This window comes from Alosa sapidissima, chromosome 15 (assembly GCF_018492685.1).
Source record: "Alosa sapidissima isolate fAloSap1 chromosome 15, fAloSap1.pri, whole genome shotgun sequence".
NCBI lineage: Eukaryota > Metazoa > Chordata > Actinopteri > Clupeiformes > Clupeidae > Alosa > Alosa sapidissima.
In genome coordinates this window covers 18,965,090-18,977,507 of record NC_055971.1, presented here as the reverse complement: position 1 = coordinate 18,977,507, position 12,418 = coordinate 18,965,090, and the positions used below count along the sequence as shown (strand labels likewise).

General features: G+C 46.4%; 1 protein-coding gene across 1 annotated transcript in view; it reads right to left on the bottom strand.

The window, feature by feature from the left end:
- sik3 (SIK family kinase 3) overlaps positions 1-12,418 on the bottom strand; it is a 38,234-nt gene that overhangs the window by 190 nt on the left and 25,626 nt on the right. The window contains exons 17-25 of the mRNA XM_042063904.1: positions 10,007-10,148; positions 9,321-9,440; positions 8,042-8,100; positions 7,490-7,599; positions 6,859-7,159; positions 4,484-5,265; positions 3,626-3,795; positions 1,988-2,117; positions 1,368-1,494 (exon numbers count right to left, since the gene is read on the bottom strand). Of these exons, the coding sequence (XP_041919838.1) occupies positions 1,373-1,494; positions 1,988-2,117; positions 3,626-3,795; positions 4,484-5,265; positions 6,859-7,159; positions 7,490-7,599; positions 8,042-8,100; positions 9,321-9,440; positions 10,007-10,148 (1,936 nt within the window). The 3' untranslated portion in view covers positions 1,368-1,372. The remainder of the gene's footprint in view (positions 1-1,367; positions 1,495-1,987; positions 2,118-3,625; positions 3,796-4,483; positions 5,266-6,858; positions 7,160-7,489; positions 7,600-8,041; positions 8,101-9,320; positions 9,441-10,006; positions 10,149-12,418) is intronic.

Below are 12,418 nucleotides of genomic sequence, written 5' to 3'. Positions count from 1 at the left end.
CTAACACACATTCATCATGCAAAGTCAGACGCTTGAAATGGACAGTCAGGCCGAAGTTAATTAATAACAGATTTAGCACTGGTTGCATGTGATTGGTTTATTCAATTTTACTTCACCGGAGAGGTTTCACCCATCCTATAATCCCTGCCTATAATCGCCGCCCAACTCAGGACTCTTTGACTAGTATGCATATAATGTCTGCACTCTTAGGCGGGGGATAACATTGGCCAGCAGCAAGCGGAAAGCGTAAAGCAACGCTCAGACCCTAATTAGTTCTATCTCGTTCCTAAGTAACACAAACGGTTTGCCTAAACTGACAATTGAATACGGTCACGTTGCACTTTAAAAGGTTGCACCGTTCCGCTGCCGAACCATAGAAAACAATAGGAAACCTGCCGCTTGCCAGTGTGATCCCCCACCTTATCCTTCTAATGCCTGCACTCTTATCCTCTAGCAGAAGTATGAACTGAAGCAGTAGTAATTCCTAGCTAAGGTCTCCTCTGCACTGTAGCTTGAATGTGATTCTCACTTTGGATAACAGCAACCGCTGAAATAATAAATATAAACAAATGCAGAAGAAGCGACACTTTTTAACTCACGGAGCGTCAAAGCTCTTGCTACAACTGTCTGACAGAGCCTCTTCTAGCTCCACTCACAGGCCAGAGTGACTAATGTTCCTGCTGACTAACGTTCAGAGCGGGTCCTAAACGCCAACTCAGCCCCACAGTCTATTTTAACATCTCAACACTTTGTATCTGTGCCTACACGCAGTCAAGACCTTTAGGCGGGGATCATACTGGAAATAACAAAGCGGCAGCGGTAAAAAACGCTCAGACCATAATAAGTTCTATCTCGTTCCTAAGTTACACGAACAATGCACGTTCTATTGCCTAAACTGAATATCGATGAGCCTTGCTCTTACACTTTTCCGCTGCTGAACCATAGCGAACAATAGGAAATCTGTTGCTTGCCGCTGCATGACTGGAGTAGCCAGTTACATCCATTACAGTGGAAGCTAACTGTTGCAGCATATGCTTCACTAAAAGAATGTTTTAGTTATGTGTCCGGTGTAGCCTGCCTGACTCTTCTACATGCACACAAACACTCACCTGCATGGCTCCTGCTCTTAAATATACACATACACACACCTGCATGGTTCCTGCTCTTAAATATACACATACACACACCTGTGTTAGCCTTTCTCTTCCACATATATACACACTCAAACCCTCCCATGTTAGACCCTATGTAATCTCTTTCATATTCAGAATGTCACCACTCTTCCCGAAACACACAGACACACACACATACACTAACCAAAGATTCTGTGATTACACTAAGCCACACACACACACACACACACTCACCTGTGTTAGACCCCTGCCTGCTCCATGCTGTACTGCAGGTCAGGCGGCTTGTAGCTGAGGAGCATGTCGCTGGTGCAGGAGGAGGGGTAGCACGCAGCAGAGTGGAGTTCTCCCTCCACATCACACACTGCATGGAGAGAGACACACACACTTTAGACACACACCCTATGGACAGTGTGTTGACAGACAGTGTGTGAGCCTAAAGCTACTAGACAAGTGCCAAGTATCATGCACCAACAAGCTCATCTGCCTGAGCTAATGCAGCTGAATATGCAAATTCTGCTTTGCCACCCTGAACAATGCCAAAAGACCAAAGCACTAACAGTAAATAGTCTAGCACACAAATGTCACTGTAACAAGTGGTAGTGCTGAGGGCTCGACATAATGGTTGCCCAATTGCCCTTGGCTACCAAATTGTTACAAGTAGCAACCAGATTTGGTTGGCTATGGCAACCAAAACCTCATGCCTGCTTGCCAAGCTGGCAACTACTTTTAACCACTTTTAAAAGTTAACGTTGAGCTCTGGTAGTGCTCATAGTTTTGCTGATAATTATGGACCTACGTATGTGTGCTCATGTACTTGCCTGTGTGTGTGTGTGTATGTGCTCTGAAACACTCACCTGACTCCTCCCTCTGGTGCAGCTGCTGGCTTCCCGTCAGAGATGATTGGCTGAGGATGTCTGACATCCGGGCGGAGCTGAGCGCCTTCCCAGCCAATAGGCTCATTCCCGACATGGGCTCTGCTTGGTCCTGCAAAGAGGGGACAACAGCAATATTCACACAGATGAAATCTCACAGACTGAACACTAGAGGTCACTGTGTCCATAATTATGATATACGTAAAGCCATCTAAAAGCACAGACACAGTTGTGTTTTGCAGAACACTAACCCAAGCTATTTGTTTATCAAATTGTTATACAATATGGTCATACTCTTGTTGACCATTCATATTATGAAATATCAGTATAGTATAAGTATATAGTATGCATTTATCCCAATCCGTGAATTAGTGAAACACACTCAGCACACAGTGAACACAGTGAGGTGAAGCACACACTAATCCCGACGCAGTGAGCTGCCTGCTACAGCGGCACTCGGGGAGCAGTGAGGGGTTAGGTGCCTTGCTCAAGGGCACTTCTGCCGTTCCTACTGGTCGGGGTTCGAACCAGCAACACTCCGGTTACATTTTCGAAGTGCTAACCAGTAGGCCACGGCTGCCTTAATATGCCTCATTTTTAACTTTTGTAATAAAATGCCTCATTTTTAACTTTTGTAATGTCTTATTTTATAAGTCGCTTTGGACAAAAGCATCTGCTAAATTCCATAACCATCTGCTAAGTCCGACATAACCAATATCATCAGAATAAAACACTGTCAAGGCTTAAATTCTGTTGTATTACGAGTACAGTACAGCTCAGTTATATTGCCCTTTGTTTGTGGTCACTAGCCCACATAAAGCACATTCTCTGTCTTAGGTGAAAGTAAATAGTTGACTGAATGACTCACATATCAACCATATTAACCATCTAAAGATTTGAATCTCCTTTGCATATGCAGATAGGGAACATATTTACATTTACATTTAGCTGACGGTTTTATCCAAAGCATCCAAATCATGGCATTTGAGGGATATGACGTGAGCGTAACACTGTAACGTTTTCCCATCAAACACTGAGTCATCCACAGCGTGGATAACTTGTGCTTTCCCAAAGGAAAAATTCTTGTCTTGAAAAATTTCTGTCTCACAAGAAATATCATCAGCTCAGCTCTTCACCTGTTCAGCTGCAAAATAACCCTCCTAAGGTTCAAGTTCAAGTGGATACTCTGTTTTTCTGGAAGTGGCTATTCTGTTTGTACAGCTGAGATGTCATTTCAAGGTTTTTTTTCCTATGGGTTGTTTTGTACTCACTGGTTAGTGTTAGTTAATTGGCCCATTGGTGAGGCATGTAGCATCAAACAAAATCTTTAGTTTGCTAACAAATGTAGCAGTACATTTCATCATGAATTTCTACCATTTGAAAAGCAAATGTTTATGTCATCTTGTCTCGACACGAACACTCAATACTTTGAGCTTTAAGTGCACTGGATTTTATAAAAACAAGACGAATGACAGCATCATTGTGAAATGGAATGCAGCAAAATAATAGTTTTTATCTAGATGACGCCTTCATAACCGTTGGAATCCATCACCATAATTTAAAATTCAATTAATCGCTCAGAGGCAGCGCGTGTGTGTGTGTGTGTGAGTGGCTACTCACATAAGCGTCGTCGCAGGTCTGGATGGTGTGATGGCGCTGCAGGGGCCCGCGGGCCCGATACCCGTCCCCCTGCGGCCCCCGTTGGGCCCCGTAACCCACGCCATTGTGATCGGGTCCCTCCATGGCCTGGCCCACCGCCGTCCGACAGTCCACATGCTCACTCCCGGAGTCTGCAGGTGGGTGGGGGGGAAGAGGAGAGGAGTCAACTAACACACACCTGAGCTGTCAGATGGGATTACATAACAGCAGCCTTGATGGGATTTTTTCAAATTTGGTGTCGTGTTCCTGAATTACGTTGTTTTTTTTGTCTATCCAAGGTAAATAAGGGAAAAACATGCCTACATTTGTTTGGCAGGCTGTTACATAAATGAAAGAGCATCATAATTAACTTAGCTTGGCCACTTTAGTTATGCAACGTCATAAAATAGCTCAATGCGTGATCAATTAAAAATGTATTATGAAGTAAAGTATGAACTAAAAATACTCATTTCAAGAACTGCACCATTATCAAATTAATCCTGGCACTGGGTAAAAAGCAGTGTAATGTGGTGCCAGAATACAATTGTTCTGGTCATCAGGAAAAGGTTATCCCCCCCCCCAACATATAGCACTAGCAATAATGTTCCAGTATATATAACGACTAGTTGACAACTATTACGAAAAAGTTCAAAGTAAAAAGTTCTAGTAAAAAATAGCGGACATAATATATATAATGATCCATTTTCAAATCCATTTTGAATTCTCAGGCATTGTTGCCAGGTTCCCTTGTGCGCAAGGGAAGATGTGTATGTGCAGACCAAGACGTATAAAGCAAGGTGTGCGTGTGTGAGTGAACTAGAGAGTGCGCACGCATCTCACCCCGTGCAGTGCCGCTCCTCATGTAGGCGTGCCTGTGCGTGGGCGATGCGTAGGGGGGCGTGGCTCCCCGGGGCGGCCCCAGGAGCTTGTGCTGCTCCGCGCAGGCCGACGCCTTGGCCAGCAGGCCCTCGTGCCCGTGCCCGTAGCCGCCCGGAGCCTCGTCCTCCTCCATGCTCTCCGAGTGGGCCAGGCCGCCGGGCCCCGCCTGGCAGTCGGGCGGCCGGATCTGCAGCAGCGGGTGGTACTGCTGGCCCATGGACTGCCCGGGCACCGGGGCGGGTTGCTGGGGCGGCGGCGGCGGCTCCAGCGCCTCGCTCTGGCTCAGCTGGCGCAGCAGGAGCAGCTCGCTGTAGTCCTGGGGCCCGGCGGGCGGCGTGGGAGCCTGGCGCGGGCTTTGGCGCTTCAGCAGCGCGGCCAGGTCCTGCGGGGGCAGCCGCGGGTCGTGGCCCGTCAGAGAGTGGCGCGGCGACAGCAGGCCCTGCAGCGTGGGCGTGACGTGCGGCTGCGCCGAGCGCTGGTACTCCATGGGCGTGGGCGAGAGAAGGGCCTGCTGCAGGGCCGAGGGGCTGCCGTAGCTGCCCACCGTGCCACCGAGGCTCGCGCCGCCCTGGTAGCCGTCCAGGCCGGGCACCTTGAGCGAGGTGCCCTGCAGGTAGGGGTTGTAGCCGCCCACCATGCTGGTTCCGGCGGCGGACCCCCGCGCCCCCTCGCCAAACAGGTGCGGGTTGAACTGGGACTGGTCGTACGCCGTGGATAAGCAGTGGAACCGGCTCAGGCTGCGACTGCAGGAGAGAAAAAGCAAATAAGGACAGGCCAAAGCATAAGACAGAAAGAAAAACAGAAATGAAGGAGGAAGGAAGGAAATGAGGGAAAGAAAGAAAGAAAGAAAGAAAGAAAGAAAGAAAGAAAGAAAGAAAGATAGGAAACAAAGTGAGGTAGGAAAGGAAGAACGTGAGGAAGGAAGAATTTAAAAAGACTGAAAGGAAGGAAAGGAGGGAAAAAGAAGGAAAGGCAGAAAGGAAGGTCAGAAGCAAGGAAGGAAGAAAGAAAGTGAGAAACGGGAGACGGCAATGGCGAGAAAGATGAGCCTAGAGTCTTTGCTATGCACACAGTCCGCAAGAGGTAAATCCTGAAAACCACTGTATATCAAGATGCTGTGGACAGGCCATCAACCCTTATGCCAGGTTCTCACTGACATGGACACTTTTTCAGTGTCAATCATTGCCCAGCGCTCTACTACCACATCAAATTTGACATCGCGCTGCAAAATCCAAACAAAACATACACACACTCAATCAATCACACATACACACACACACACACACACACACACACACACGGCCGTGCAAACATCTCGATTTACAGTCAGTAGGGCTGCAGGGATGATTTGGGGTACGGCATAGAGGCATAAACACCAGGGCAACACTCCTCCAATGGCAATAAGACAAGGAGATCACAAGATCACATTCACTGAACAGGGTCAATGTCATGCAGGGACCACGACAGGAACAGAATGTCTTCTCCAATCACTTCCCTTCCCAGGAGCTTATGATGTTTATGTTGTACCACCATTCAGTGAATATGTCGACAACCACAAACACAGACCACAATCATCACCAGATCCTAGCGGAGATCACAGAGATTCTGCTGGAATTTGCTGTCGTCACGTGGGGGGGAAGGGAGGAACCTCTACCACTACAGGTTCACTGGCCACTTACAGTGCTGCATACAAGGGCTGGAGCTTGTGACAGATGAACATGGATTCGTGGCCAAGTCTTCCGTTAATCCTTTGGCGGACAGCCCCTTTTCCCCTAAGGCCTTTCCCACATATTGTCTTTCACTTTTTATATTATTTTTTATTTTTTTTTTTGTAAAAAAACTTGCTACAACATACTAAAACCCAATAAAATACTATGGTATGGAAAATGAATATTTTCTGCATTCTGATCAAATTCAACTCATTCACACTCTGTTACACAGTGTTCTAACTTCACAACTGACATGATGCACTCTTTGTACGTATGACATGATGCAAGTCTTTGTATGTATGCCTTGATGAAGTGAAAAAAAAAAAAATCAGAGTACATTATGAGCATCAATGTATTCAATACAAAACAAAACCAAAGTAACAAATGAGGGTAACGGTTACAATGTAGGTAGAGAGACATATAAAAGGATGTGTATCTGATAGAGATTAACAGCTGACAAAATTGTTAAAAAAAAGTACAAAACCAAACCAAAAAGGGGGAAAAATGAAACCATAGTCCAAGCTGATGCGAGGCGGTAGATGTTTTGAAGAGGGGACCGATGAAAGAGGGAGTGCAGTTGGAGAGGAGGAAGAGGAGGACGAGGAGTAGGAGGAGGTCAAAGGTCACCTGTGCGTCTCGGCGTTGTCGGCGCTCAGCTGCTTGCCCAGGACGCGGTGGCCGCACGGCGTGGACAGGAAGCCCTGCCGCTGGGCCCCGCCCCCCAGCTCTACCTCCTGCACCTGGATGGTCACCTGCTGCTGCTGCGGGATGCCCTGGGCCAATCCCACGGCTCCGCGGGCGGGCCCTGCCGGCGGCTGCTGCTGCTGATTGGGCAGGGCCATGCGGGGCAGGCTGGTGGGGGGCGGGCTCCCTCCCGAGGGCTGGTAGAGGGAAGGAGCATGCTGGTACTGCACTCCAGGCAGCCCACCTGCACACACACGCACACAAACACACACACACACACATGCACGCACAAAGAAACACACACAGACACACACACAAAGAAACACACACAGACACGCACGCACAGACAACGCACGCACAGACAACGCACGCACAGAAACACAGACACGTGCACACACACACACATACAGAAACACATACACACAGAAAGACACGCATACACACACAGAAAAACAAAGAAGACCAGGGTCACTCAAGTGCACGAATACAATGCAGAAGAAAGAAGAACATGAACTGAAAAAAGATCTTTCATGATTTCTTGTCCATGAAAGCGTGGAGGAGAGGAGACACTCACCGTGTCCTTGCATCATCCCTGCACTCCCGGGAGGCGGGCTCTGATTGGGCTGCCTGAAGAGGTGATTGCTGGGATGTGTAGGCGGTGGGCTGGAGGGCTGGATGCGCAACCTGAGGAAACAGACCGAAATATGAGAGAGAGAGAGAGAGAGAGAGAGAGAGAGAGAGAGAGAGAGAGGGAAATTAATGAGAAAGAGAGAAAGAAATAAGAGAGAAAGAAGAGAGAGGAGAATGTGTGTGAGAAAGTAAAAGGCAAAAAGGAAATAATGAAAATTAACCACACACTTATGCAACTTCCATGGCTAATGTGTAATGTAATGTGTAATAAACATCATAGTACATGCATCAGAAAAACTACATTTCCCAAACTCAACATCCACAGAGAATGAAGAGATCAAAGCAGAAGAAAAAGAATCCGATTAAAGGTATTACTGATTTGTACTGCAGCTCATCTCAAAAATGCAGTAGGAGTGTGCAGCAGCTGGTGAGTGTATCCAGCATATTAACACAGCAAGTGTGTGTGTGTGTGTGTGTGTGCGCGCGCATCACTCACCTCTGTAGCTGGTGAGTAAGATGGCCGGGCTGGCTTTCTCCATGTCCCAAAGAGAGGGCCTACGGCAGGGGGAGAGGATCAAAATGAATGTCAAAAAAATACCATGGCTTATTCTCATCAAATAAGGTCTCACACAAGACAAACAACTGCCCATACCACCACCATAACAAAATAAAAATGGGCCAAATTAACGAGATTACTATAGATTACAACAAATGACCAAATGATATAGACTAACAGAGTGAATCATCTGATCTAGTCCTCCATTATGTAATGCACTAATGGAAATGAATGGATGGCCAGATAATATCAGTTTGCCTTACACAAAATACAGTTCACTTGGCATAGTCCTCAAGTAAACATGGTTACTAAATGGTGGGACTGTGTAATTACTCAGTATTGAATTTCAATTTCAGTTATTCAATTTGGCATGTTGTATTAAGTTGTAAAAAGTTTAAATCACTTTAATCACTTAGGGATCTTTTTAAACAATTGTGATATATACCAAAATAATCATGATCATGATTTTTGCCATAATCAATCAATCAAGCAGGCCTGCTAAACGCTCATACAACTGAAGCAACACTGAATTAGAAACAAATCCAAATGCTGCACATTTTGGAAGAGCACAGATATGAAAGAAGCTAGTGTTGAGTGTGTGTCTGCAGTGCCGTGTCAGAGGGCTAATGGAGCCGGGAGAGACATAGGAAGGAAGAGGAAGCAGAGACTGGGTCAGAGTGCCATGGCCCTGCTGGCACGCCACAGGCACACTGTGGTGTGTGTGCGTGTGCGTGTGTGTGTGTGTGTGTGTGTGGGTAAATAGGTGTGTGAAAGAGAGAGTGGGAGAGTGATTTAGAATGACAGACAGCGCGAGATAGAGAGACAGAGAGAAAGAACAGGCAGTCAGGCAGGCAGGAAAAGAGAAAGAGATATATATCTTGTATATATACAAGAATATATTTTGTAGTGGTGATCTGATCTCTATTTCCTGCTGTAGAATCAGCGGTCTTCAGCAGAATGTGTGTGTGTGTGTGTGTGTGTGTGTGTGTGTGTGTGTGTGTGTGTGTAAGGGTGCAGATCCGTCTGTGCTAATATAGAATGAGCTGGAAAGCGAGAGAGAGAGAGAGAGAGAGAGAGAGAGAGCGAGAGAGAAAAGGGAGACAGAGAGAGAAAGAAATAAAGAAAGAGAGAGAAAGAAATAAAGAGAGAGAGAGAGAGAGAGAGAGAGAGAGAGAGAGAGAGAGAGAGAGTGAGTGCGTATGTGTGTGTTTGTACAGACCTGTATCTGCTGGTGTAGGATCTGCTGCTCCTGCTGGTACAGAATATGCTGCTGCTGAGTGTGCTCCAGCAGCTTCTCATCCTGCGGCCCAGCGTACATCTTCTGCAGCTGTTCACACTCCTGACACACACAAAAAAAAATACTCATGTTGAAGTGCATGCTTTAAATGCTGAATTCTCATCTATTCAAAACATGATATTCTTATACATACAAGGTCTGACTGATACATGACCATCTGACTGAGATTGAGACCCCCCCCCAAAATAGCCTTCTGCAAGGATCCTCTGCCCCCCCCATCATCTCATCCATCTTAACCTCAAGTTAGAACACCTAACTCTGCCCCATCTGCTGCACTTGGATGCCCTGGTCTCCCTGATCAGGTTAGACCAGGACACAAGGTGGCCTTCAGGTGTGTATGTGTGTGGAGGGGGGGGGGGGGGGGGGGGGGTGTCACATAAGGACCTGGTCCCTCAGGTGGGGGGGGTGTCACATAAGGACCTGGTCCCTCAGGTGGGGGGAGTGCACATAAGGACCTTTTTTTTCAGTAGCGTGCAGCACATATGAGGATCTGGTGCAAAAATCATTTAAGTGTGATTAAATTGGTTTGTGTGCGTGGTGGGGGGCGTTGGGTTGTACCTGTGTGAATTTGAGAGTGCTTCAGTGTGTGTGTGTGTGTGTGTGTGTACCTGTTTGAGCTGTCGGATGAGGGTGTTGTTCTCCAGGTGGGCTTTGATGGCCTGGATGGTGGCAGCTCCATCTGAGAAGCGCCTGACAGGAGAGAAGCGCTCCATGGGAAGATGCAGGGTGTTACTGTCCTTATAGGAGGTCCTGGAGGAGAGTGGAGATAGAGTCAACACACACACACAAACGGTCACACAGAAAACCACATGGACACACACACACACATGTAAGAAATGAATCCTGCCGAATTGTATGTGATATAATTTCTCCAACCAAGATAAAGTTCTGATGTTCTGATGGCGGGCCAGACGGTTTGGCGCCAGGTGAGGTGTGAAACACCAGCAATCGTAGAATGGGTTTTGGGGGTAAGCCACTGAAAACCATCCCAGCCAAAGGTGTGAGGTTAACTCAATTATCATATACATAGGACAAAAGGCTATCTGGGTAGAAGCCAGATTAATTTGCATTGAGACTAGCATATAATGACTTAGTAGTTCACGCAAACAGGACAAAGTAGTTCACCCAGATAGGACGAAGGAGACAGAACTTCAGAGAATATGCCGATGGCAGGCATAGGTTGAACCTTTGTGAACCTTTCTACCATTTGCACTGGAATAAACCACTTTGCTGTATCAATCCAAAAAAGAGAAAACCTTTACTATTTTTTCTTATACACACAAATATAACACAGTCAGACGAGCAGATACTCAAACTCAGACACACAAACACACATAAATTACACACCATCAGACAAACAGACATACACACAGACAACCACACAGAGTTAAATAACACACCATCAGACAAACATACACACAGACACATACAAATACAGCCTCACATGGTGGGCACGCATAACATACACAAACATAAGTCGGCATGACACACACACACAGACAGACAAACAAACAAACAAACAAACTCACAGATAATCTAATTAACATTGGCCTTTACAGCCTATTAGTCCAGTTGCTATTCTGGGTGTGCTGAGAGCAAGCAGAGATTGTGGCGGAGAATCCATCAATCCCAAACCAACAGCTTGGGACAACACCCATCACCCACCCATGTCTGTTTAGACACTGACCGTCAAAGCCACCTGGACAACCCCAAATCAGAAAAAGTTGGAACATTGTGTAAAATGCAAATAAAAACAGAATGTGATCATTTGCAAATCTTGTAAACCCATATTTATCTGCAAACAGGACATAGACAACACATCAAATGTTGAATATGTCACATTTGACTACTTCATGCTTTTTTAGCCAATCTGTGGGCATCTCAGGTTTGTTCCAAACAATGTCTCGTTGTGTCTGTGTACAATGACAATAAAATATCTTCTATTCTATCTAATCTATTTTGACCATATGACATATATACCAGCTCTGATTGATTGAATATCATTTCATGTACTGAAACTGCCTCAAAATAGATCCACTTTTTAGATCTTTTAACTTGAGATGTTAATTCTCTTTTTCAGCCCAGTCTTTCCCAAATGTATGAAAACATATACAATCACTGTCCATTTGTTTCATGCCATATGGAGTCACAATGGTCAATGACAGCAGTCAACCAAAGCTGTGGCCTTACGTGACCCTTTACGTGACTTCAGCTAAAAGAGAGGGAGAGTTGGCCCCAGCCACTGTCTCCCCTTAGCCTCTTAACACCGAGAAGCTCAGCTTAGTGTATCAAATGGACTTTCGCCATTTCTCAAGTACTTTAATGCCATTTTCATACCATCCAGTGGTTTAGTCCACTCTTCAGGGCACACACTGCTAAAAAAGGAAACGCCATCTGACCGCAGCAGTGTATGACACGGACATATGGCAACGCATAACAACATCCTGATGGTCACGATGGCAGTCACACAGCAAAATCCCACCAGCGATCTGAGAGGTTTTTTTCCCCCCTAGCCGATAATCCTAAAAATTACTGCTTGCTCAAGGTCAGACACAGCCTAGTATACTGCCCAAGGGGGTCACACAGCAATCTATTCTATTTCTGAACACACATAAAATGGCCTTACATAACACTGTTACTGTAGGGGGAGAATATTACCCTTCTTCCCTTTTTTTTGAAATCATCACATAAAATCTTGTTTTCAGGAAATGATTATTTCCATCACTACGTACAAAACAAATGGGCCGTGCTGGTAACCAGGGCCTTGTGTAAGGCCGGCCTGGGACAACCTTGGCCTCAGCTTTGATACGGGGCACGGCAGGGCAGGCCTTCCACCCAATCAATGAATCTGTCACCGTGCTCGGGTCAGCGGATCAAGGGCCCGCCAGGTTTAGCACGCAGGTCTTTCCGGGACGGGGCCGGCACCAGGCACTTGGGGTGCGGCATACAGTGGGCCAGATGCAACAGATAAACCAAAAAGAAACAACACCGTGTGTGTGAGTGTGGGGAGGGGGGGGTGA